The sequence below is a fragment of the Haliotis cracherodii genome, unplaced genomic scaffold (assembly GCF_022045235.1).
Source record: "Haliotis cracherodii isolate W230 unplaced genomic scaffold, xgHalCrac1.p SCAF_2, whole genome shotgun sequence".
In the NCBI taxonomy this organism is placed as follows: domain Eukaryota; kingdom Metazoa; phylum Mollusca; class Gastropoda; order Lepetellida; family Haliotidae; genus Haliotis; species Haliotis cracherodii.
This window is the reverse complement of record NW_027266275.1, coordinates 36,288,941-36,315,391: the sequence shown is the minus strand read 5'-3', so window position 1 is coordinate 36,315,391 and position 26,451 is coordinate 36,288,941. Positions and strand designations below refer to the sequence as shown.

The following is a 26,451-nucleotide window of genomic DNA, read 5'->3' as shown; positions in this document are numbered from 1 at the left end:
AATTATCATAATCGGGGTATCTTGGATTCGAACCATATTCAACACCGGATCCTGACACTACTAATTAAGGAACAAGTAGTTACAATGGCGGACCTGACTGATTGCATGTCATCCTACTCCGAAGATGCGGGGTGTTGTTCATATGATATCAACCAATTGCGTCTCTAGCGCAGGTTCATTTCTTTTTGCAATATAATCCTCCAGAATAGAATCCATCCTCAGTTTTTCATACGCAAAAACATAAGTGAGTGAGTGAGTATGGTTTTACGCCTCTTTTAGCAATATCGCAGGAATATCACGGCGGGGGACACCAGAAATGGGCTTCATCCAATGTACCCATGTCGGGAATCGAACCCGGGTCTTCGGCGTGACGATCGAACGCTTTAACCACTGGGCTACCCGACCGCCCCCACAAAAAACATGAGGAATGAGTACACATATAACTTGCCGTATACTTGGTACCATTTTTTAATTCGAACCTGGGTCGCGTGCTTGAGAAGCAAACTCTTTACCAGTGGGCTACCAAAAAACCACAACCCCGGATGGAAGCAGGTATGAAACAGTGTTGAAACCACACAGCTTTAAACAGGCTCAGTGGACACGTGTCGTCTAAGGCTCCGCAATTCGCAGTGCAGAGTTGCGTCCCTTGGACACGCCAGAAATCTATGATTGTGGGTTCAATCCAGATTAGCCCCGATTATGTTTCTAGGTTTGTCCGCACCATACCCGAGCTCGTGGGTTTCACCGAATTAGTAAACGTCTGAGACCTACATCACATCGGCCCCCCTCCCACAAGCCAGACCCCGTGATATAACTGGAATACTGTTCAAAGCTGCGTTAAACCCAACTCACTCGCTCACTCTCCAAAGTCCTAAATGAATATCTCTAAACCCACTGCGCGTGGAATACCAGCAAGAAAAGCGTTCTATGCTCGCGGTAAGTAAGAGCCGATTAACATTTGACTCGGCGACTTGTTAATTTCGATTACTGGTTTTTCTGTTCCAGATTTGATTATTTACAAGATGCCGTGAACACTGCGGCGTTAACTCACTCTAAAGTAAAACATTTCACTGCGGATGGTAGCGAGACTAAATGTTAGCCAAATCGTAAAGCAGAAACCAATATCCATATATTCGCCGAAAGGAAATATGAATATGAATTAAGCACATGGAAGAGAACAATTTCGTAAGCAATTAAGACCTAGCGACGTCATACAGACTGTTAAATCACTTCTATATATCAAAGAACGCGTTTGTGGAGTTCACACAAAGACAAAGAGCAGCCGTAAACTGTTCATCTAAGGGCTGATATGGAATATTCATCGAACCATGTTTGACTGCATGCCATCATTTGCTCCGTGGATGTTCAAACACCAGATTTAACAATCTGAATGAGATCAGCCACTGCCCTCTGAAACAAACACTTATGAAAATAATCTGGATATAGTCCCGAAACTGAAATCTCAAAATTTTGTAAGTTTTAGGGTCTGGAACTCATTAATGATTTCGCAAACTGTTCCAATAATTGTCCACAAATTGCATGTGTACGAGTGTTGGGAACCCATCCTCGACTACCCAGTGTATTATATCTCAAGTGTATATTATATCTTTAGGGAGTGTCGTCATTGCTTCTATTCTTTCATTAACTTAACGCATAATTTCTGTCGCTAAAGTCAGTTATTTGATTGGACGGCTTTTTTTGGTGTCGTGACATTCAAATCGGGCTGAAAACGAAGCTACGGCAGCAAATGTTGTCCAGGGAATTTAAAGTCATAACATGGCGATATATACCCTTGATAATCGAGGATAAGGATACACAAGCTATTGCTTACATTCTTATGTCATTAGGTGTTAATAACTGACATTCAGGTAAGAGGCGTGTTATTTCAGACATTGGTCTGATACCTAATTCATCAAGTATTTAGGGGGCGCGGGTGGCCAAGTCGTCTAAGGCGTCGCGATTCGATGTGCAGAGTTGCGTCTCCCCTGGGCACGCCAGAAACCTATGACTGGGTTCGAATCCCGGTTCGCCCCGATCATGTTTCCAGGTTTGTCAGCACCATACCCGTGCTCGTGGGTTTCACCGAAGTAGCAAACGTCTGAGGCCTGCATCACTTTGGGTTTTCCTCACACATTAAGCTGACAAGCTGTGATATAACTGGAATACTGTTAAAAGCGGCGTTAAATCTAACTCACTCACTCAAATATTTAATAAAAGGAAGACATTGAGAAATAGCAACAGGCTGGAAGACCTAACATGTGACTTCAAAACGTAACAATGGAATCCTCTTCCTGCACACGACATTCTCGTGTGTGGATTAAGCAGCGTTTGGAATGAACGCTCGATGACTACCTCTACGTGAAATTCCAAGCCTTCATTATTTTGCAAACATTGTGATAAATCAGTGTTATAAATGGTGTTTATTGTGTTGAGTCCTGTGTTAAACATAAACAACAGAAACATTGTTTTGGAGAATTTTAATTAGAAGAGGTTTTGACCTGCTACATTGGCCAAGATTAAGAAGAGCAGACCGTACTGATGTTAATGGTATTTTTGTATATTCATTCTACACTTTGCACCTATTGGTCGCCTATTGTGGCATATTTGACATTTCTTAAGTTTAAACAACAAATGTCTGTCTCGATATTGTAGGTTCATAGAAACTTCGGGCCGGTCGGGTAGCCTGGTGGTTAAAGCGTCCGCTCGTCACGCCGAATACACCGGTTCGATTCCCGACATGGGTACAATGTGTGAGGCCCGTTTCTGGTGTCCCCCGCTGTGATATTGCTGTAATATTGCTAAAAGCGGCGTAAAACCATACTCACTCACTCACAGAAACTTCGGTCAATTTAGGACAGCGTTTTACAGTTGTAATCGAGTTCCACTGGCACATTGAAAAAAAACGTGCTTGTGATCTTCACAACAATATGGTTCGCGTCATCACTGCCTTTTAATAAGTTAAATCTTAATTTCAAATAAAAATCAACTTCTAAACAAACTAAATCCATGTTATTACTGGAGCCACGTATACGGTATCTCCTCTCACAAGATGAATATTTATCAGTTTTAACCATTCCCGAGGGAAATATCCTGTTTTCTTGACCCAAGAAACTGATATTGACTAAGGCCTGCGGCAGAGGTCAGTTGCTGGAGTCCTTAAAACACGATGTTGCCCGAATTATGGTCAATAATCGCTTAATTACATTATTTTAAAAAACACACGAATATTTCAAATTCAACAATAATTGAATCAGACGTTACGGTAGTCACACGAGATGTTGACAACAAGCCTTACGTTACGCTCTCTCTCTGATTGGCTGAAAATATTTCTTTCCTTTGAGTCTATTGGCTTCATCACGCAGGGCAATACCACTTTTGATAGGTGTACGGCAGGTTGTACAATACCTTGTTTAAGAAAGGTCACATGACCCTTTCTCAACCAATGAATATACAGATATAATTTGTAAAGTAATAATGGTCATTAAGTCCTTGTACCCCGACCATGTGGGTCGTTGCTCACAATATCAGCCACTGGACTGTCTGCTTAAGACTCGATTATTTACGTGCCACTGCCATATAGCTGGAATATTGCTGAATGCGGCATTAAACAAAAAAAAAAAAAATTGATTGGGTGGTCAGGCTCGGCTGATCGTTTCTTATCTTAACGGACGGCGTGGATGTGTGCTCATGATATCAATCACTGGTTCAGAATCGATTAAGCTGACAAGCCATCACGGAAATACTGTTTTAAATCGACGTTAAAACCAGCTCACTCACCTCGAGAGAATAAGACGAAAATGAAGTGTCCTATATTAAAATACCAGGGAAACACACCTATAACACAATGGCCACCAATACTACAACAGCGCAACCCCGTAAAGCGTGACAGTGTCCCATGATCACCGTGGACTGTATATGCCAGTATTAACATACGCGGACGGTATATATTTGACACAACTCCAAAAATGTTGCCACAAGAACCGCTTTTTCCTAAAGTGTCATTTATAATAATTAAGATGTGGCAGTGTCATTTCAATAATTTATCTGTATATATATGGTATTGGTTTTAGACAGTGTAATTGGTGTATTTTATTAGATCATGTACGGTATAAGTTTCCAGCCTGATTGCTCCAAGCTGAACTTGGGCTGGTAAATTCTTTTGTTTATTGTGAGGGGCGAGAGTATTCGTTTGTCTTGCTTTTAGAGGGCAAGCTTCTATACTAACACAAGCACTAAGTCAGTCTACTATATACAGCTCTCTCTGGACAGTCACGACATGAGACTCATATTTTGACACGTATTGTGTCAAGGACTTTCACAGCTTCATCTTCACTATACATCTCCAAAGGTTAGTTTTAATACTAGATTATAAACATTATGTAGGATGTAATATTTGTTTTGGTACAGCATGTATAATTTAAACATTATTTTAGTGTAGATATACTTGTGTGATTTGAGTGTATGAATGTAATTTATGTCATAAGTACAGTAACGATAATAAACACTCCATTCATGTTTATGATTCTCTGATGTAATGTACTATAATATGTTTTTATGATAAAGGCGACAGATATAAGTATTTGTGTCCGCCATATTGTTTGCCATGAGAAATGTGTGTTGTGTATAATCATGAGCATATTACAGCACAGGTAATGTGTATATTTATGTAGGTTTATCTATGACATTCTATTTGAGATAATGTTGGTAGTAGGTTTAGATTGAATTACTATGGCAGTAGATTACTATGTATATTATTTTATGATATTTATATTAAAGTTAGAATGACATGTGTATGTTATTTATAGATGGATCTGAGTGACGAGTGATTTGGCCTACTATCACCTGAGTGCCATACATTCGGTAGGCATAATAATTTAGTTATTCATTGTTTATATTTCATGTATGTATTATATACATCTTGTATATTCAAGTGCATTGATGCAGTTGAAGTAATATGGAAAACATCATATAATAATGTGGCGAATGCATTTTAATTATTATATAAATAACGGTGATAAGTGCAATATTTTAATGAGTATAATTATTTATTTATTATTTGTTCAATTATGTTCCAGGGTGAATATTGGTATGGAAAATAAACTTGTGGCTTTATGGGCTTTACCACCCTAACCTGCTACAAAGATACATCTTCTATAGCACTCCACATAACGGTAAATGTTCTGTGGACATTTTCTATGTAGTTAACCTCAACGCTACCCCATCTGGCGTTCGTGTTCCAACTAATAGAGAACTGCTCTCCAAGGTGAGGTGAGGTGAAATGTGTTCAAGATTATGTCGCTCATATAGTGCCTTATTGTGAGTTACTGATCAAAGTAAGCATTCATCGATTTTAACTGCTTATAAAAAGAAAACGAGAAATTCACACTCCATTTGAAATGTATTTTGAAGTTCAATCAATTTTGTATAACAAGCAAATAGACAATTTCATGGCACTTGGGTGAATTAACATAAAACAAACAAACACATAGCTGTCACTTTTTTAAAGTCTGATAATAAAACTTGTGAGTGCTTTCATACAGCACGTCGGTAATGGCGTCAATATCTTGTTTGACCTCCTCGGGCTTCCACACAGGTCTGGACACAATTCTTCATCAATGACGTAACATTCCTGATGACTGCATTGTGTGTGCGGCACCACTCATCCATTAACGCACTCACTCCTCCCCGACGTTCTAGCTGCTTTTGTGGGGGTTATATCTTTCCAGCTGAGGTCTGGGCGTTGTCTTATCTGTCGTCAAGGAGGTCCCAGAGAGGTCCTATGGGGGAGAGGTTGGGTGAGCGTCGCGGCAACACGGGGACGTTGTTGATGGTACGTTATGGGTGAGCATGGCGGCAACACGGGGACGTTATTGATGTTACGTTATGGGTGAGCGTGGCGGCAACACGGGGACCGTATTGATGTTACGTTATGGGTGAGCGTGGCGGCAACACGGGGACCGTATTGATGTTACGTTATGGGTGAGCGTGGCGGCAACACGGGGACCGTATTGATGTTACGTTATGGGTGAGCGTGGTGGCAACACGGGGACCGTATTGATGTTACGTTATGGGTGAGCGTGGCGGCAACACGGGGACGTTGGTGATTGTACGTTATGGGTGAGCGTGGCGGCAACACGGGGACCGTATTGATGTTACGTTATGGGTGAGCGTTGCGGCAACACGGTGACCGTATTGATGTTACTTTATGGGTGAGCGTGGCGGCAACACGGGGACGTTGGTGATGGTACGTTATGGGTGAGCGTGGCGGCAACACGGGGACCGTATTGATGTTACGTTATGGGTGAGCGTGGCGGCAACACGGGGACCATATTGATGTTACGTTATGGATGAGCGTGGCGGCAACACGGGGACCGTATTGATGTTACTTTATGGGTGAGCGTTGCGGCAACACGGTGACCGTATTGATGTTACTTTATGGGTGAGCGTGGCGGCAACACGGGGACCATATTGATGTTACGTTCTGGGTGAGCGTTGCGGCAACGCGGTGACCGTATTGATGTTACTTTATGGGTGAGCGTGGCGGCAACACGGGGACCGTACTGATGTTACGTTATGGGTGAGCGTTGCGGCAACACGGGGACGTTGGTGATGGTACGTTATGGGTGAGCGTGGCGGCAACACGGGGACCGTATTGATGTTACGTTATGGGTGAGCGTTGCGGCAACACGGGGACGTTGGTGATGGTACGTTATGGGTGAGCGTGGCGGCAACACGGGGACCGTATTGATGTTACGTTATGGGTGAGCGTGGCGGCAACACGGGGACCATATTGATGTTACGTTATGGATGAGCGTGGCGGCAACACGGGGACCGTATTGATGTTACGTTATGGGTGAGCGTGGCGGCAACACGGGGATGTTGGTGATTGTACGTTATGGGTGAGCGTGGCGGCAACACGGGGATGTTGGTGATTGTACGTTATGGGTGAGCGTGGCGGCAACACGGGGACGTTGGTGATGGTACGTTATGGGTGAGCGTGGCGGCAACACGGGGACCGTATTGATGTTACTTTATGGGTGAGCGTGGCGGCAACACGGGGACGTTGGTGATGTTACGTTATGGGTGAGCGTGGCGGCAACACGGGGATGTTGGTGATGGTACGTTATGGGTGAGCGTGGCGGCAACACGGGGACCGTATTGATGTTACGTTATGGGTGAGCGTTGCGGCAACACGGGGATGTTGGTGATGTAACGTTATGGGTGAGCGTGGCGGCAACACGGGGACCGTATTGATGTTACGTTATGGGTGAGCGTGGCGGCAACACGGGGATGTTGGTGATTGTACGTTATGGGTGAGCGTTGCGGCAACACGGGGACCGTATTGATGTTACGTTATGGGTGAGCGTGGCGGCAACACGGGGACGTTGGTGATGGTACGTTATGGGCGAGCGTGGCGGCAACACGGGGACCGTAATGATGTTACGTTATCAAGTCTTGGATTATTCGAATATGAGAGCTGTCATTATCCTGCTGTAACAGTATCGCTTATGGCTGTCTCATCAGACGTGGCTGGAGAATAGCTTCAGTGTATCGTTGGGAATTCACATTTCCACGGATGCTGACCAGACGTGTCTTCCTTCCATCACAAATCCCACCCACTCCATGACGCCACCGCTCCCAAGAGGGTGAACCTCTTGGATCCCCCGAACCCCCCCCCCCCCCCCCCCCCCCCCCACACACACACACCCCACCCCATCCCACACCCCCAACACCCCACCCCCACACACACCCACCCACACACACACACACACCCACACACCCCAACTGCTATTGGTTGACGAAGGTCTCTCTCCGACAGATGCTTTATATTCCCTCCACCAAGAGGCAGTTAGTCTCCAAGGGTTACAGCACCCTACGGTAATCGTTGTTTCTAGCGCTTTACAAAGAGCAATAAAATACTTTCCATACCCAGCTACGAATGATGAACGCGTTCTCACACAGTCACCAAATGATTTTTATCTGCAGAGAATCCCGGCCAGAATGGATCCCCGATGTAATCCGCCGTCGTTAGCTGTAACTGAAAACGTGTGGGTGGTCCACGTCTCAGGTCGAGTTCTATTCTCCTCAAGTTGTTGATTAAATAGAATAAAGACGAGACACCTTCAAGTTTACAGTTGTAATTACAAAGCTGGTAACCAGTCGGCTTTATTAACTCCCCCGGTTTGTAAATGTCAATGGTGGCAATAGTGTAACTGTTTAGAGATATTGTACAGGTGAAGAAAACATATCCATGGCAACCGATATTAATGAGGTCACGTTAAGGTTATTAACGAAAGGTAAATTACAAACCTTACGGTAAAAATAGTTAAATCGCCTTGAAATTCTATAGATTCTGTGTTGTTGTTGTTGTTGTTGTTGTTGAAACTTGGAATGCGATATAATTTTGTTCCTTAATAACTGTTATTGATGCGTTTGACGTGATTGAATCGTGATCGTAACATGATACTCAGGTATAGTGTTTGAGAACCCAAAGTTCTACAGCATCTGGAGCTTTGATGTAGTCTAGCGGTTAAAGCGTTCTCTTGTCACGTCAAGGTCTAGGTTCGAGCCTCCACACTGGTACACTATGGAAAGTTTTTATCGGCTGTCCCAGAGATAATATTGATGGAAAACAAAAAAGCAATATAAAACCTTACTCACAGGCTCTTGTTGCAACTCTTTGGGTTTCTATGGATGCTTCTGAAACACAGTGGTTAGGTTATGTGAGTGAGGTGGGTTTAACGCCGCTTTGAACAGTAGTAAGTTTATGACGAGGTGTCATCTTGAGTGGGGTAAAGGATGAACTGATTCAAGTCTTGGACTTTAACCGCTTTCATACACCCACGAGTATGGGTATGGTGCTGTAAAACCAAGATTGATGATCAGGGAAAAAGTAGGATCACGGGATCCTGACGGGCCTAAGGGACGCAACTCCGTAAATAAAACGTAACTGTTCAGTTTGTTTGTTTGTTTGTTTGTTGTTTAACGCCACACTCAGCAATATCCCAGCTATATGGCGACGGTCTGTAAATAATCGAGTATGGACAAGACAATCCAGTGATTGATATCATGAGCACTGATCCACGCAATTGGGATACAATGACATGCATTTACCAAGTCAGAGAGCCTGACCACCCGATCCCGTTAGTCGCCTCTTACGACAAGGATAGTCGCCTCTTCCGGCAAGCATTTGTTGCTGAAGACCTATTCTAACTGTTCAATACAACCGGTGCCATTTCATCATAGTCGCTCTATTGAGTACAGCGTGGATCTAGTCGAATCCCGAGTCGTGCAGAGTTGCATCCCTTATGCATGCCCGAAACCTATTATTCGAAGCCCGGTTCGCCTTGTATATGTTCCTAGGTTTGTCAGAACCACACCCCTAGTGGGTTTCACAAAGCAGGAAACATCTGATAGCTGCATCACTTCAGGCTTTCCTTCCGCATCAGCTCAACTCAACTCATTCACTCCTGTACGAGCGACGTGGATTTAGGGTATAATTCGGCTACCTTTAAGATTGGAAAAATGACAATTTCAATGTCAGTTTGATGTCAGTTTCGGCCAGTCGTATAACCATCTCAATATTTGTCCGCAACTTTAATTTAATTGAGCCGGGTGGTCAGGCTCGTTGACTTGGTTGATGCATGTCATCGTATTCCAATTCGATGCTCATGTCAATCACTGGACTGACTGGTCCAGACTCGATTATTACAGACCGCCGTATATAGCTGGAATATTGCTGAGTGCAGCAACAAACAAACAAACAAACAAACAAACAAACAAAATAGGTTAAAGAACACCTTACATTTTTCTGTTATGACAGATGGACAACAAACCAACCATCCCCTGAAGATGTGGGGCATGGCAACGATATTTTACAAGTGCTTCACTCAGTTGTCTCGTCCTATTGCCATAAGCTTATAACTATTCCGCTAAATATTCATAAAAGATAGCTAAAACACCAACACATACAATGTCCAAATGTCACCAGATTGGCGAAAATGGCACCTTGACTTGGCGAAAACGTCACCGCATCTTCATACTATGTTTTCAATCCATTATGAATTAATAACAAATAGCACAAAAATGTCACGAGGTCTAAACATTCTGAGCCTAACAAACAAAAACAACAATTGTGAAAGTGTTTTAAATTCTATTTTTCAACATAATCTCCCTGCTTTTCCATACACTTCTAACATCGACAGTGAAGCTTTTCAATTCCAGTCAGGAAGTAGTTTTCTGAAGCCACCCTTAAAAACCTATTCACGGCAGCTTTGTGGTCATCGTTGTCGTCATAGCGTTTTCCACGAAGGTGTTCTTTCAGTTTAGGAAACAGGTGGAGCTCTTTTTTTTTCTCCGACAATGTCAGATATCTTTTCCTTAAGATAAGAATTTAGAAACATTGGCCCCAAAGAGCAGGTATCTTATTCATCTGTAAATGTTCATGAATAATAGTTTCAATGGATCCATGGCTTAGACCTGTGTCTTCTAGAAGTTCAGCAATTGTACTACGTCTATCTGACAGAATACGTGTTTCTATCTCCTTGATTGAATAATCTTCATTGATGGAAGTTGAGGGGCGTCCAGACCTAGGGTCATCATCAAGGTTTGTTCACCCAGCCTTGAACATAGCTGCCCAACGTTTAACAGTGGAATAGCTAGGGAACTTATCCCCATACACTTGTGACATGAGGTCATGAATTTCTTGGGGATTACTTTTATCTTCAGTCAAAAACTTGATGACTGCTTGGTACTCGTTCTTTTCCATTTTTATGTCCCCTTGGACCCCTATCACGTTCAAGTGGCTGTCACTAACATACAAACGGCCACAACAGACCAAATACACTTGTAACTACTCCAACTTTATGGCCCATAAATAAAGTAAATCAGGCTTAGAACTTTCTGACCAGCCCTCGTATTCTAGTGTACGTTTTTTTCGCATCAAAATATTTTCAAAGAAAAATCGAGACATATATCTATAACATAGAGCAGAAACAGAGGAGTGTTGTTGGCATACATGTGAGAATGTATAGAGTTATGAAACATGTTATTTGGTAAAAGTTTGAGAATATTGTCAGTGTGGGAGTGAGAATGTGAGAAATACATGAGAATTTGTGGTAATAAGATTAAGAATCTGAGACTATTGTTTATTGATGAATACATGATGAATGGTACATATTGGCTGTCCTATACTCCCAAAGTCTACCTTCAAATAGACATTTTTTCTCATAAAAATTTTGATGTTATTTTGGCAATATTGCCAATTGAGTGAGTTGGGTTTAACGCCGTTTTTAACAGTATTCCAGTTATTTCACGGTGTGTTAGCTTAATGTGGGAGGAAAGCCCAAAGTGATGCAGGTCTCAGACCTTTACCACTTTGGTGAAACCTACGAGCACGGGTATGGTACTGACAAACCTGGAAACATAATTGGGGCGATCAGGGATTCGAACCCACAATCATAGGTTTCTGGCATGTCCAAGGGATGCAACTCTGCACAGTGAATTGCAACCCCTCAGACAACTGGGCCACCCATGCCCCCATATTGATAATTGTTTTCAACCCCGAATGTGACTAACTGTCCATTAGATATTCTACTCAACATTTGGTGAGGGCCACAACTTGACAAGTTGAGCAGACAGTATATCAAATAAGGGTTGGGCTGTCACAAGTGTAAATATATGGGGAGGAGATAATCCCATTATACATTATACTCTGACCAGTCATTGTTTTCTCCCCTTAACGCCGAGCGCTAGGCAAGATAAAACAAGTACCATCTTTCACCTTCTGTTGGGGATAGTGTCATCCCCCTCCATCTTTCATCAAAATCCTTTCACTGACAACATACACATGACATCAAAAGCCGAAGAACAAAATATTAATCAAAAGCGTTAGTTTTGTTCATTGCAAAATGTTAATTTCTTCAAAAAACAAGAAATTCAGCCAAAAATGCGACAAAGACTACTGTTTTAACAACTTTTAATCTTGTAAACAATTTCGTATCATACAGTCTCAAGGATGTCATCAGCTTGTGAAGCCAATGATGCCAGAGCCCAACATGACAGTCACACAGTACATGGAAATATATCTTTATTGAGAGAGGAGCATATCCTGATGATGGAAACACTATAGTACAGAGGTGTTGTCAGGAAACGGAGAGGATTTACAAGAATCTACAATAAATAGTCTTAGCAAGCAAATAAGAATTTACCATACATACATTAATGTACACAAATAAAACAGATGTTAAAATCTTTGATGTATCATGTTAATTTGTCTCAGATGGTAGAGGGTAGAAAACTAACTTGTGTTATTCCATGTCATGAATCGGATGGCTAACACAACCATTTCAAGATTTGATTCGTTCTTCTTTATCTCTTAAGCCTTCAATACGGTCAAGTTAAACAGTGGTTTACACCAGAGCCTTGCTGTGGACTGGCTCCTCCCAAATAGCACTACATCAAGTCCATCCTAATTCCACATGCTGACATACAACACTTCACTGCATCGAGGTAGTCGCACATGACGACAAATCTGAATCTTGGACGCAGCAGGAGGCTGTATGTGAATGTTACGATAGCAAGCAACGTTCCAGGCACACCACTGCTGTTGGCATACACTCATATAATCCACCATTCAAAATGTATATGTACAGATGCAAATTTCAAAATAGGCTTATAAAAATCAGGAATCATTAGTCTGACATTGTCCAGGGCGCGATGGAACCCATCCCTACGTGCCACATATTGAATATTGCCTAGAAATCACAAGTTTCAGTTGATGTACTGGGCCATCCACCGGAAGCCTTCACCATACCCTTGTCGTTTCAACACACTACACATAAACAATTCCATTGGCCGCGAGGGAAGTTCTCCTCTGGATACCTGTCCCTGAAACAAACATTCACATTTGGATGTCACATGAAGTCATTTCCTGCTGCCACAAAATAATTTATTTGCTTTTGTTGTTGATCATTGTTACTCTGAAAATGTCTAAATACATCAGGCTAAACCATTTATACAGACTACTTAAAAATGTTAAGAAACACTCAGTTTGTTAATATGTCTATAGTCAATCTGTCATGACAGAAAAATGCAAAATGTCAGGTGTTCTTTAACTTTTTTTGTTTGTTTATTTATTGTTTAATGCTGCACTCAGCAATATTTCAGCTATATGACGGCGGTCTGTAAATAATCGTGTCTGGACAAGACAATCCAGAGATTAATATCATGAGCATTGATCCACGCAATTGGGATATGATGATATGCATCGACCAAGTCAGCGAGTCCGACCACCCGATACCGTTAGTCGCCTCTTACGACAAGATTAGTCACCTTTGAAGGCAAGCATGGGTTGCTGAAGTACTATTCTACCCCGGATCTTCACGGGTCAACTATATGATGGCGGATGACTTCTTTTGAGTAGTATTAGTGATATAACAGAAATATTGATGCCTTTGTCGATTACATGTCATTCTCATTGAGCTGTTGCTTGTTCTATTCTACTACTTAACTTCTTTTGAGTAGTATAGAACAAGCAACAGCTCAATGAGTATGACATGTAATGGACAAAGGCACCAACACTTCCCTTATATCAGTTATCACTAGGGCCTGTAAATAATCAAATACGGACAACCAGTGACAGAAAACATGAGCAACCTTCAAGTCATTACAGAGAGTTATGTTTTAGCCCTGTGTCCCCAGGCAATCTGAATCACTGGATCATATCTAGGTAACCCATGCGTACCCTTCCTGTGGTGTGTCCATGCAGCTCAAACACTGCCCTGATCTCATCCTCACTGGCAGCTCCAGGTTTGTCTATCTTGTTGCCCAGTATCAACACTGGGGCGTGGGCCACCTGCTCGTCAGACAGCAAACTCTGCAAACAAAACACATCAGCTGTACAGACTCAACCAACTACATCCACTTGAATACAGACACTGTACAACTGTAAGTGTTTGTCTCTCCCAGTAGGCTATGACAGGGCTGCAGTAGCAGGTCTTGACAATCAACTGGATTTCAGATACTTGTAACAGCAGCAGCAGTTTTGCGAAACAGTTTGGATTTTATCATTGATCATTTGGTTCTAATATGTTTGTACATTATCAGTTTTTGTCTGGTTGACATGCTATAAACCAAATGAAGTATTGAAGACCTCATCTAATGATTCCTTACAATAAGTCGGAACTGATTGTTACCTGAGTCCCAAATTGAGGATTTGAAACCAAAAAAAATATTATTCCACAAACTATTCCACTATGATTCACAAATATGAAAAAAGAAAAAGCCAACTTTCCTGATATATAGAGGACTGCTTCTCTTAATTTGACACAATAGACCATAGCCGTAACGACATGAACAATGTTGAGTTGACAATCTATCGTCCAGTTCAACTGAATGCAGGCTGATTTGTGGTATGATTTTATGACAGTGTAATACATACGTGAAGTTCTGACTTGGCCTCTGCAAATCGGTCTCTATCGTAGGCATCAATAAGGAAAACAATTCCATCCACAGCAGGAAAGTAGTCCTTCCAAACTCTTCTGGCTGTAAACAGGATATATCATTAATGAGTGAGAGTTCAATGCCATCTTGAAGCATATTTCAGTCATAACATCCTGAGTCAGCTAATGTGGGCAGAAAGTTCAAAGTGATGCTGGCCTTAGATGTTGACCTGTTTGGAAACCATTGAGCAAATGCATGGAACACACAAACCAAGAACCATACTCAGAATCTGGGATTCAAACCCATGGATCATAGGTTTCTGGCACACCTAAGGGAAGCATCTTTGTACTAATTCAGGCATATGGGCAAATGGTATTAGAACATGGTTGGTTGGTTGGTTGGTTGGTTGTTGTTTAACGCCGCACTCAGTAATATTCCAGCTATATGGCGGCGGTCTGTAAACAATAGAGTCTGGACCAGGCAATCCAGGGATTGACATCATGAGCATCAATCCACGCAAATGAGAAACGATGACATGCATCAACTAAGTCAGCAAGCCTGACCACCCGATCCTGTTAGTTGCCTCTCACGACAAGCAGAGTCACCTTTCACAGTACATGAGTGAGAGGGTTGCATTGCATGCCACTTTGAATGCTATTTTGATCACATCACATGTCAACTGAATGTGGATGCCCAAGAGGGTCAAGGTCAAACCCATGACCATGGATATGAAGCTGACCGAACAAGGGTCATAATGCATCATCAATGCATCCCAACACTTGATACTGACTTTGCAGGTTTTTTCAACATGGGCTTCAAAGCTTCAAAATGTCTTTAATTTAATTTTAAGCATTTGGGCCGAGTTAATAATTAACTTGCAGCTATTATGCATTGGGTAATATCACAATGTCAGTCGCACATACACATTAATATACTTACACACATAGTACACACATACTGTCACCCTCATTTAGTGGCAATTCAAACATTTTTCACACATAGCAATTGAGAATGAATGTCTACAAGGAACTGTCAAAGTGTTGGCGGATAAATTGATCAATCGAAGCCATTGAACAGCAATCAATCAATAATTGGACAAGTCCTGTGGATGTACGGTTATATATTACATATTTTCTGACGAAACATTTGTTTCAGTTTGCAAAGTGACATACACATACTGAAACACAGAAACCAAAAAAGGATTACTGAATGATGTTTAGTATATGTATACACCTGTATAGAATCTCTAACACATAAAGTAATCAATAATGTTATTAATCAGTTGGTATGGATGTTTATATGACAAACTTGACACAAACCCACCTTGTTTATGTCCTCCAAGATCAAAGGTCGTGAATTTCATACCCCCCATGGAGAGTTCTTCTGAAGCTGTGAACAAACCAATCACAATTGTAAAATATACCCGATCTCATTCAAATCAGATCTTAGTTCTCGCTACCGCTAAACAAAGATCTGAGAACACCCCATTAAGGTCACGTCAGACCAATCTTGCGCAAACTTTGACCAACCAATGGAGTGACTGACAAGAAGTCGACATCAGCCAATCAGAAGGCAGTTTTCTCAAGCTTTACGGCACTAATTTCAAATTGGCGACTACGCTTCGAAACATATTTGGACAAATTCTCAACTAAGATTGTGAAACCTGAACAAAAGAACATTCTGGAATGGCTAATAGATGGTAAAGATTAAGTCGTTAAGCCAGTAACTATCGTTCGGAATACCCTGTGTTAAAGTTTTTGAGGTTGCATGATTAGAAATCACATTCCGACTGTCACTTTCATGATCTGGTAAGCATGCACTGATTGATCGGTGAAAGGTTGTTCTGACGTGACCCCTAATGGGATGTCCTCAGATCTTTGTTTAGCGGTAGCGAGAACTAAGATCTGATTTTAATGAGATTGAAAATATACCCAAACTGTCGCTTCAAAATATACAGATCAGACACATCCTATAGAAAACGAGGCCAGTGATCACCATCACAAATATACAATAGATACACTTCAAACAAGAGACAAGTAAAACTAAAATACATACAGGTAAGTTAATAAATAATCATGAAAATCATAATTGGAAGAAATGGTAAATTACAGTAAAAGCAAAAATGGGCAACTGGTATATTTTACACCAATTTAGATATCTATATTCTGCATATATTCTCGTTCTGTAAAAGAGATAAACCATGTCACAGAGACTGTTACCAAGGTGACTGATATTTAATGAAATGAACATCTGGAGCCACAATTCATTACTGAAACACACGCCAGGCTTGTTAACGATGTTTACCACATTAATGAATTACAAACACATGCTGGCATTTTTACATCTAGTGGCCAAATAAGTATTTTGTTTCCTAACTGAATACACAACCAGTTATATTAGTTGTACATGCATGGCTGCATCAGTTAGTCAAACATACTAAACACACATTCGTTTCTAATGTGCAAGCACTAGGTCAGGAAGGAATTAGATTCCTGTGTCAGATTCCTCACCATCAATGTCTGATTGGACACACAGCATAATTTCTGCACTTACAGCATTGTACAATTCTCTAAGACTTCAAGGCAATATTAATTTTTTAAACACAAAAAATGGTGTCAGACTCAATGAAACATCTTCTCTGGCAGCAGCATGGCTGTTCATTTTAATAGTGAATGAGTTGGGTTTATTCCCTTACAAGCTATGTTCAGTTACCGGTACATATACATGTTTAAAGCCCAACATGGCCCAAATTGTAAACATTTTCCACTGTGGGTAAACACACAAGCATGGCTATATTAATGCCAGGCCTATGATAATGATCTGCATGTGGGGGTGGGGAGTCTGGAATTTGAACCTAGGACTTACCAATCCTGGCACATCGAAGGGACACAACTCACTTAGCTATCCTATGTTTATAGTAACTGACATGTATGTTATATACAGATAATGGTGACTAAGGTGGCAGGTTAATAATCAGCAAGACTTATTTGGTTAGGTTGTCATATGCACAAAGCATGCATAGATAATAACATCTGTCATATTCATGACAGTAAGTAACTCTTAAGACATGTGATCAGAATATTTTGGATGCAGCTGGATGCTTCCATGAAAATAACTCTGGTCTGTAGCCATGGTAACCTCACAATGATCAGGTTTTGAAATACTTAAATAGCCATGTCACAAAGTGCAAATATCAACTTTACAATATGCACAAAGTGCAAATATCAACTTTACAATATGCATTATTGTAGGCACAAGAGAATTGATAGAAAGATATTGTTGCCTAGTAACAGCTGATTAAATGGTTATGACACCTGGACTGAGATAAGTTTTGCCTTCAAGAAGAGTCTGGGAATACCCCACAGATCTTATCTATAAAACATGAAGTTGTTCTAAAATGTAATTTTCTTCACTAGTCGTTGAAAATGCATCATTTACCCCGGTACATATTTTTTTTAATTTGACGACTGGATACAACATGTACAAATACCAAATATTCAGATACCGACTACATTCATTATCTTATACCTTGATTTCTAGACAACACACAAATGAAGTTTTACACATGTTGACGTACCACGGCATAATGTATATAATCAGTTTTTGATTCGAACTTTGTTGACTAGACAAGTTAGTATTTCTTCTAGTCAACACCTGACTTCATAAATCAATCGTCAAGTAGTTCTACCACCTTAATCGATACCACAGGTATTGATGCAGAGCACCTACACATGATACAAGTTCTCATACCCAGTCGACAAAGTGACAAGAAGACAGCTGAGCTGACAAGATTAAAAAAATTCACTAGATGTCCCTTACTACAGGTATGTTAAATACCAATCATACACTGAAACTGTGGACTGTAACCCTGATCCGTGGTATCAGGATACAGCCAGCGTCCCTTGTCACTACCGCCTACTGTTTGTGCATCCTCGATAACCCAGTGAAGTAAATCTCTTATCTATCAGGAAAAAACCCTGGACCCATTCGCCGTAATAGCTTTGTTTCAGAACTGACGTCACCAGCTGCAACTCTCTTATCACTAACTTAGCACAGAATGTCATGAACTTGAAACCAACAACCGATCAAAATGCTGATTTAAATGTGAGTCAAACATAAATGTACAGTCAAAGTCGCTGCCCTGCCTGAGCAAGCCATGGACATATTGAAACAAGTCAAACTGATAGAAGATTAACTTTTAGCTGGAAAAAAAGTTTTGAGAACAAAGACGAACGGAAGTCCTCATCATTCCTATCCAACAAGACGTTTCTGCTGTATGGACGGGATACATAAGTCCTGCAACCTCTTTCAATCATGAACATGATGAAACAGGATAATTTCACTGGACGGTTATTTTTAGCATTCTGATATTTGAAACCACACTCAAAACAAAACATGGTGGCGAAAGGAACTCAGTATACGTCTTATCTTCTGGAGATGTGTTACACTGGCTTATCAAGGATGCTGTTTGTGATGTTAGGGTCTTACTTGGATGCAGGGTGGGAACATGCTGTGCCATTCTGTCGTCTTTGAGCATGTGAAGCAGGGTAGTCTTGCCAGCATTGTCTAGACCCAGGAATACCAGTTTACCAGACTTTTTATATAAACCTACAACAAAAGAAACAGCATGCTCAACACTGGCAAAATGCACCCATGCTGCACTGGTCTCCACCATACTTACATGGGATGAAGCCGATGCAAACAAACACACAGACAACCTTGCTGGGAAACAGGGGTACAGTCCAGTGTTCAAAATGGAGAGTCAGGGGGTTCTTGAGGTTTTCAGCTGTAGTATTGGGATCTGTAGACCAGGACCCCTTGAATCTCATGTTTAACTTCAAACACTGCATTCTAACAAGGCCAAGCTTCATTCTGTTATTACTAAGATTAGTGTAAGAATGTATTACATGTCTTCAAGGACCATTAGGGTTGTAAAAATATGGCAACGATTTGATGTATCACAAAAACTTGCATTGTCATGATACAAGTCTGATAACACAAGGCCATGTATCCAACCAAAATTATACAAGTATATACAAGGGTACTGTGTACATGGTGTATATTGGCATGGCAATTATGAATTAATTTTCAAACCTAACAGTTATTTACACCCAGTTAAATTGATTATTTCTGAAAGTAAGTACAAGTGTTCTCAAGTAAATGGTATTGCAATTGACTCAAATGTATTGAATATTGGTATATTTTAAACAAAGTGCTTCCATGTAGAATAACATGCAACCATCAAAACCTATGAGATCAATCTTGTATTTTACAGCAATTTCAGAATACTTTAGTCTTTGTTTATAGGCTAGAAACTGCTGATTTCACTAGACCAGATATTTTTTGCTAGACTTTGGCATTTGACTAGTGGCTATTAATGTTGCAAGCTGAATCAACAGTCTATGGGTCTGACCATGAGATCCAATTTAGCCGCTATCAGCATGGGGGATCTATTCCAATACAGGTCCCCATGGGGTGCCTTTTGTTATTCACTTTGATGATGGAACATGTATAACATGAATAGACCTTCCTGGGGTCAGGTTTTCATATATTCCACAGAGTACTGTATCACAACCGAGACATGGTAATATCACAAAGTGGCCCTCAAAAGCAATAACTGAAATAAAACCATACTATAATTTGCAATAGCTGAAAATTAAAGCCACACTATCATTTACAACAGATGAAATTAAATCCACACTTAATGAGACCAGCTGTTCTGAGTGCATCATGTTACATCAAAAGGATGAATAATTCAAGAAGTACTCAGCCAGGTCAGTAAGCTTAAATGGCTAAAAATTGGGTTCAATGTAAACATGCTACATGTAATGCCCTATTTGGAAATTTATAACTTTCACTGGTGTGGGCTGTAATTTGATGAAACAGGGGTTTAAGGGAACCTGGTTATCAGTGAGTGAGTTTGGTTTTACGCCACTTTTAGCAATATTCCAGCAATATCACGGCGGGGGACACCAGAAATGGGCTTCACACATTACCTGGTTATCAATTTAGACCAATACAAGACTTAAGTCACATAAGAACACTACCATCCTTTTCATCGTCATGACTTTCCTGGTCGCGCTTATACTACTGGTGTGTTTGTACTACTGGTGTTTTTCCGAAGTGCACGATACGCTCACATGTAGTGATGTCTCAAGAGACAAATGTCATCAAGACATATCCATCATGTAAGTAACTATTGATATGCTATTCTACTACAAGTATATCATTACCAAAATTACAAAATTGATACAGAATTAAAACATGAATAGATAAATGGTAGACATATCATCTACTGCATTGTCTGGTGTAAATTTCCAATGCATTGGTGAATCATGACAACCGTAGTATCTATAGCATGTTTAGTCCCCTCAATCACACATACTGCACATACTGTGCTATACAAAACATAACACATCAAGTATGTGATGGACACATCCCAAGCAGGTGCAACATGGGTTGGACAGAATTGCAAAGTATTCCAACATGCTAATTTATACTCAGCCCGGTGATGTTACTTTGGAACCAAATCAATCTCTGAGCCCGTTTCTACCGAACTGAACTTTCTTTATGAAAATGGTAGGAAGCATGGACATCAAATTATTTAAAATGACAAGTTAAGATATTTTATTCCCTTCACTTTAACCGTGTGTGGTCATCCCAGACTGAGACAGATACTGTGAACGTGAAGAGCCTGTTCGCACGTACACAAGGCAGGTGACAACAGCTGTGATTTGATACAGGTGTGTCAGACACAGCCTTCACTGTCAAGGAAATTGCTATACTAACACTAACAGCTTGGCTTAAATATGCACAAATGGAAATTATTGCAAACATGACATTCTTCCATAGAAGTGTCTAAAATGAAACAACCTCAATGGTTGATATATGTACAACCATTCATTTCATCAAAACATTGAAGTTTCAACTGTACTGTATGCCATTTGACCAAAACCGAATAGACTTATCGTTCATTTCAAAGCATTTCAGAATTCAGGATTATTTTGTCTTATATCTGTGGCAATATCTAACATATCTAACAAATGCTACTTTAAGAATATTATTTGAAATGCATTTTTTAAATTATACCTGAACTATACATGTCAGTGGTTAGATAAATGGCCGAGTTCAAGCCTTATGATTGAGGAACAGGGCTCCCAAAATATCAGCTAAGTAAAACAACTAAAGTGTCACGGTGAATCCGTAGAAATACACCTATATAGAGATAGCCTGTAGATATGGAATGCCTTTGAGCATGTTGAGTAAACATGGAATAGTTGTCATGGTTGTACGTGCAAATCATTATATCCCATTGCCAGCTTTAACTCAAGAATGTCCAAGTCATTGTATGCAGACTTACCATGTATCCAAACTTAGCACCTATTTCAAATTGTATTATAACCATGATAACCCAACAGTGACTCCACATACAGATCCACAGTGGACTCTGCATCAGTACCTGCACTTGCCTCACAACAGGACATAGGATCCACTTTGTACACACCAATCAATTAAAAGTGCTACAAACTCAAGCATAACAGTTTCTCACATGCTTACTTAGTAGGGAAGCCATATTAGCACATTTCAGTCATGGGTTTAGCTATTATCATGCATCACAGCCAACACTCCTCGAAGACCTTGTACTTACTGGGGTGGAGTGTGGGGACAGGCTGGGTCAGGTGCCCCTCCTTCAACACGCTAAGCAAGGTAGTCTTACCAGCATTGTCCAAACCAAGAAATATTAGTTTGCCTGATTTCTTGCCGAAGCCTGGATAGGTAGCAATGACATTCACTTGAAAGATTGAATGAAATAAATTCCCACATGACAGCAAACAGAGATTCTTAATGGAGTGTTTGAAAGTCAAACTAAAGAACCAGTGACATAACTCTAAATGTTAAAAGTTTTAGGGGACCCAAGATTAAAGCTGTACAGCAGATCTAAAGAAAACCCCTTAATTTCTAACACTGTTAATGTATTACAGATGCAATATAAAAGTTTTGCCGCTGGTCTGAGGAAATATGCTCAGGATATTTAGCAAAGTTTTATTGAGTAATTCCAACACTACATTACATGTCTGCACAATCAAACCTTGTGATGTTGCTGAATAAAGCAATAAATGAAAATGTCTCAATATCACAGAGTGTATCAATTATAATGTCTTGAAAAGACTGGAAATAGGTTCACAATGTGTCAGTGGAACCAAGCCTCCCCTTCAAAGCAATGTAGTATTCAGGGATAGATGTGAACAAAATAAATGGCTTTTCTCAAACCGAAATCCCCGACCCTAAAGAGGAGTGAGTGAGTGAGTGAGTATGGTTTTACGCCGCTTTTAGCAATATTCCAGCAATATCACGGCGGGGGGCACCAGAAATGGGCTTCACACATTGTACCCATGTTGGGAATCGAACCCGGGTCTTCGGCGTGACGAGCGAACGCTTTAACCACCAGGCTACCCGACCGCCCCCCTAAAGAGGATCAGCCACACATTGAATGAAGGATAAAGAATAAATTTAACCACTGACAAAAGCTTAATGGGTAGCAGGAGCATTTCTTTTGAGGGAGAGGTGAAATGGGGTTTAAGCATGTTAAGATTGCGTTGAAGATTATTTCACTTCTATTGCGAGATACATGCATGTGTATGTGGCTGACAAATACCAGTTTTATAGGCTGGTAGACCACTGAAACACCATTCCGCAGTTCAACATGGATACCCTACACAGACACACCACACTGAGCCAGCCAGTACTTGCTTTATCCCTTTAATGCCACACGCCAGGCAGGGTAACAACAAGTACCATCTTACAATGACTTCTGGTAATGACGCAGCCAAAAGATTGAACCACCAACTTTCCCTGTCCAGGAGTCTAGTTTAGATACTTATATTCTTGTGGAATTGATTGTCATATTAACCAGGGTACCACATAAGTAAGAGATACAGAAACTCAACTCCATCGGATGACATCAGTTCAGTGGCAATCATCTTCTCGAAACAAGAGTGTCAACTGACTATAAAGTTCCAGTTTCCACCCTTGCCGAACTACGCTGGTTTAATGGAGTTATATTTAGGCTGGACTAACGAGTCTATGCACAATCCAATCAAAATCGTGTAACATAATTGAAATCCAGTTTGTAAACTTTTCGTGAAGATTTCGGTCGATTGCAGGATTTACAAAGCATGTGCACGGACAACTCGTCAACAGATATTTTCCAAATCTTTACATTTTTTAATCACAGTGCTTGCTCGATTTGATGCACTTTGTGGTGTAAGACCCGTTTTATCACAGTATGGATCTTGATTATCGATCAGATCGTCTTGCCCGGGCGCCACCATTTTGTTTGATGCAAATGCAAGTGAAACAAGACACGGAATCTGAATGATCCATAGGAGAGACATAGAAGGCACATAACATGTAATAGCCACTGGTGGCACTACGATCGAGACCAGTAATTCCAGCCTAGTTCGGCTGGACATTTATAGTCAGTTAACTCTCTTGCCTCGAGAAGATGAGTGACAATGTGCTCCAAGTGTATTGTCTTAACATGCTTAAACCACTATTATTATTTTTTTAAATTCACAGATAATCTAAATGCTAATTTCCATTGGATGTTGGTGCTTATTGAAAAGGTTTCATATTTTTTATAATACTTACCTAAATAATTTAATACACCGGACACCATATCCCATAAATAGGTGAACATCTTGAATTGCCTGAAAATGGAAATCAGAACCTATTATCATGACTATAAACAATGATAAACATGGTTATGGGCTGTGATTATTGTCATGCCTGCATAATGTTTTTCAGTAATTTTGATATCATGTATCCCATTCTTACACAATCTCATTGAAATCAGACCTTAGTTCTCGCTATCGCTAAACAATGATCTGAGGACATCCCATTAAGGGTCACGTCAGAATGACCTTTCATCCGATCAATCAGAGCGTCGCTTACCAGATCATGAAAGTGACAGTCGGAATGTGATTTCTAATCATGCAACCACGAAATATTTAACACGGGGTATTCAAAACGACAGTTAAGGGTTTTATGATTATATCCATACAATCTAGGCCATCTATAAGCCATTCCAGAATGTTCTTCTTATCAGTCTGAATTTGTTTAATCGAGAATACATCAAAAAATGTTTTGGAGCGTAGTCGCAGTAAAGCTCAAGAAAGCTGCCTTCTGATTGGCCAATGTTGATTTCTTGTCAGTCATTTCATTGGTCGGTCAAAATTCACGAAAGGTAGTTCTGACGTGGCCCGTAATGGGATGTCCTCAGATCATTGTTTAGCGATAGCGAGAACTAAGATCTGATTTTAATGAGACTGATTCTTACACCACTTATTGCAACATAACAATCTACCAGAGAAAAGTGAATCAACATACAAAAAAAATATTGATATCTGGTTCTTAGCAAGCATAAACCATAATATGGCCTTCACACATTTCAACCGTGTTGAGAATCAAACCTGGGTCTTTGGTATGATTAGAACAAACGCTTTAACAACTGGGCAACTCCAAGGCCAGCATGATGCTATAGCTGCCTACCATGATAAACAATGCTTTAGCCAAGGGGTTAACCATTCGAACTATGCCAACCAGTGTTCGAGGTTTAGCATAAAAATTTAAGGAACTAGCAGCAAATATAAAGGTCCCTATTAATTTCAAACACTACTCATGATCAACCAAGATATAAAGGGGACAATATACAAAAATATCCCATTGAACAAGCCAACCCACATTCTCTAAGAATGATTGAATGTGTATGATGAAAGAACCTTAACTAGGTCACAAGTTCAGTCATCAAATACAAACATGTGGGCATGTCTCCTATATGCACTCTTCTCAGTCAGATCAATGCGTATACCTGGTATTCATGTCATGAATGTAAAGTAGTGTTCATTATAAGTATTAACAGATTAATACTATTATGGGGGGTTATTGTGTTATTGATATATCAAAAATCTGTAGATAAAATTAATTTTAAGTAAAATTTTGGACCTCTTGCCATGTTTTAACTTTAAAGACATAATCATGATAATAATGTTTTTGCCACAACTAAAATACTGAATCATTATCTAAAAAGCCATGTGTTTAGTGATTGACAAGTAAAAATTTATAACATCAATCCAAATTCAATGATCATTGTGATACTATTATCTTTATGTATATCCTTTGATACAAGTGTCATTGTCAACAATAACATCAAAACTGACTGGCCAAAACACATGTACCAGTCATAATTTCCACAATGTTGTACAGGTTTATCATTCTTCTGTACCTGGATTTGTTTCCTAGCTATATGAGTAAAACAAGAATAATTAAAGTTAAAAACTAACATATGTTGCTGTCAGTGATAACATGCATACCCGCTTCACCTATCAAGTTTAGAAAAACAAATCCCCTAAATAGTTCATGTTCCTTCCCAATAAAGTCTAATAACGTCGCTATATGTTATTTAATCATGTAACAGGGAACATTAAATCGCCAGAAAACATACTTGTGCGAGTTCAACGTGACAAAATAAACACGCAATAAACACGCAGTATACAGCTGTATATCATGTGGCATTTGCAACGTCTTTGGTACAGAAAATGGTACGGCCTCAATGAAAGAAACTGTAACTGTTCGCGTTTAAGACTTACTACTTAAATTATATAACACGTTGATAGAATAGGTGAAGGTAACCCTATATCAATATGATGACTGGCAAAAAGCTGTTAAAAAATTACTTCAAAAACCACGTCAAACATTGGACACAAGGTGGTTGAAAGATGAAATATGAAGAGTAGATATTATACAAAAATAAGATCCTATACTTACTTGTCTCTCTGACCTAATATTATCGAATATGAGGACCCGAGTGTAAGTGTATCAGAGGATGTGGATTTATAAGTTCTCTATCTTTTGGATAGCAAATACGTGACACAAAATGGCTGCATCGACGTGCCCGTGACGTACTTCCTGAGCCAGAGAGTCGAACACTGCAATTGGTTGACATGTTTT

At 40.2% G+C, this 26,451-nt stretch overlaps 1 protein-coding gene across 2 annotated transcripts; it reads right to left on the bottom strand.

Annotated features, from left to right (window-relative positions):
• Nucleotides 1-12,071: 12,071 nt before the first annotated feature.
• On the bottom strand, nucleotides 12,072-26,404 carry LOC139468049 (small COPII coat GTPase SAR1-like). Of its 2 annotated transcripts, none has more exons than XM_071249743.1 (7): nucleotides 26,269-26,404; nucleotides 24,094-24,152; nucleotides 22,091-22,210; nucleotides 15,766-15,831; nucleotides 14,441-14,544; nucleotides 13,745-13,876; nucleotides 12,072-12,888 (listed from the first exon to the last, which is right to left on the bottom strand). In XM_071249743.1, the coding sequence occupies exons 2-7, from the start codon at nucleotides 24,140-24,142 to the stop codon at nucleotides 12,772-12,774; spliced, it is 588 nt and encodes a 195-aa protein (XP_071105844.1). In that variant the 5' UTR covers nucleotides 24,143-24,152; nucleotides 26,269-26,404; the 3' UTR covers nucleotides 12,072-12,771. The 2 variants fall into 2 exon arrangements, with proteins under 2 accessions (XP_071105844.1, XP_071105843.1); XM_071249742.1 differs by lacking the exon at nucleotides 22,091-22,210 and adding an exon at nucleotides 18,931-19,050.
• Between the last annotated feature and the right edge of the window lie 47 nt (nucleotides 26,405-26,451).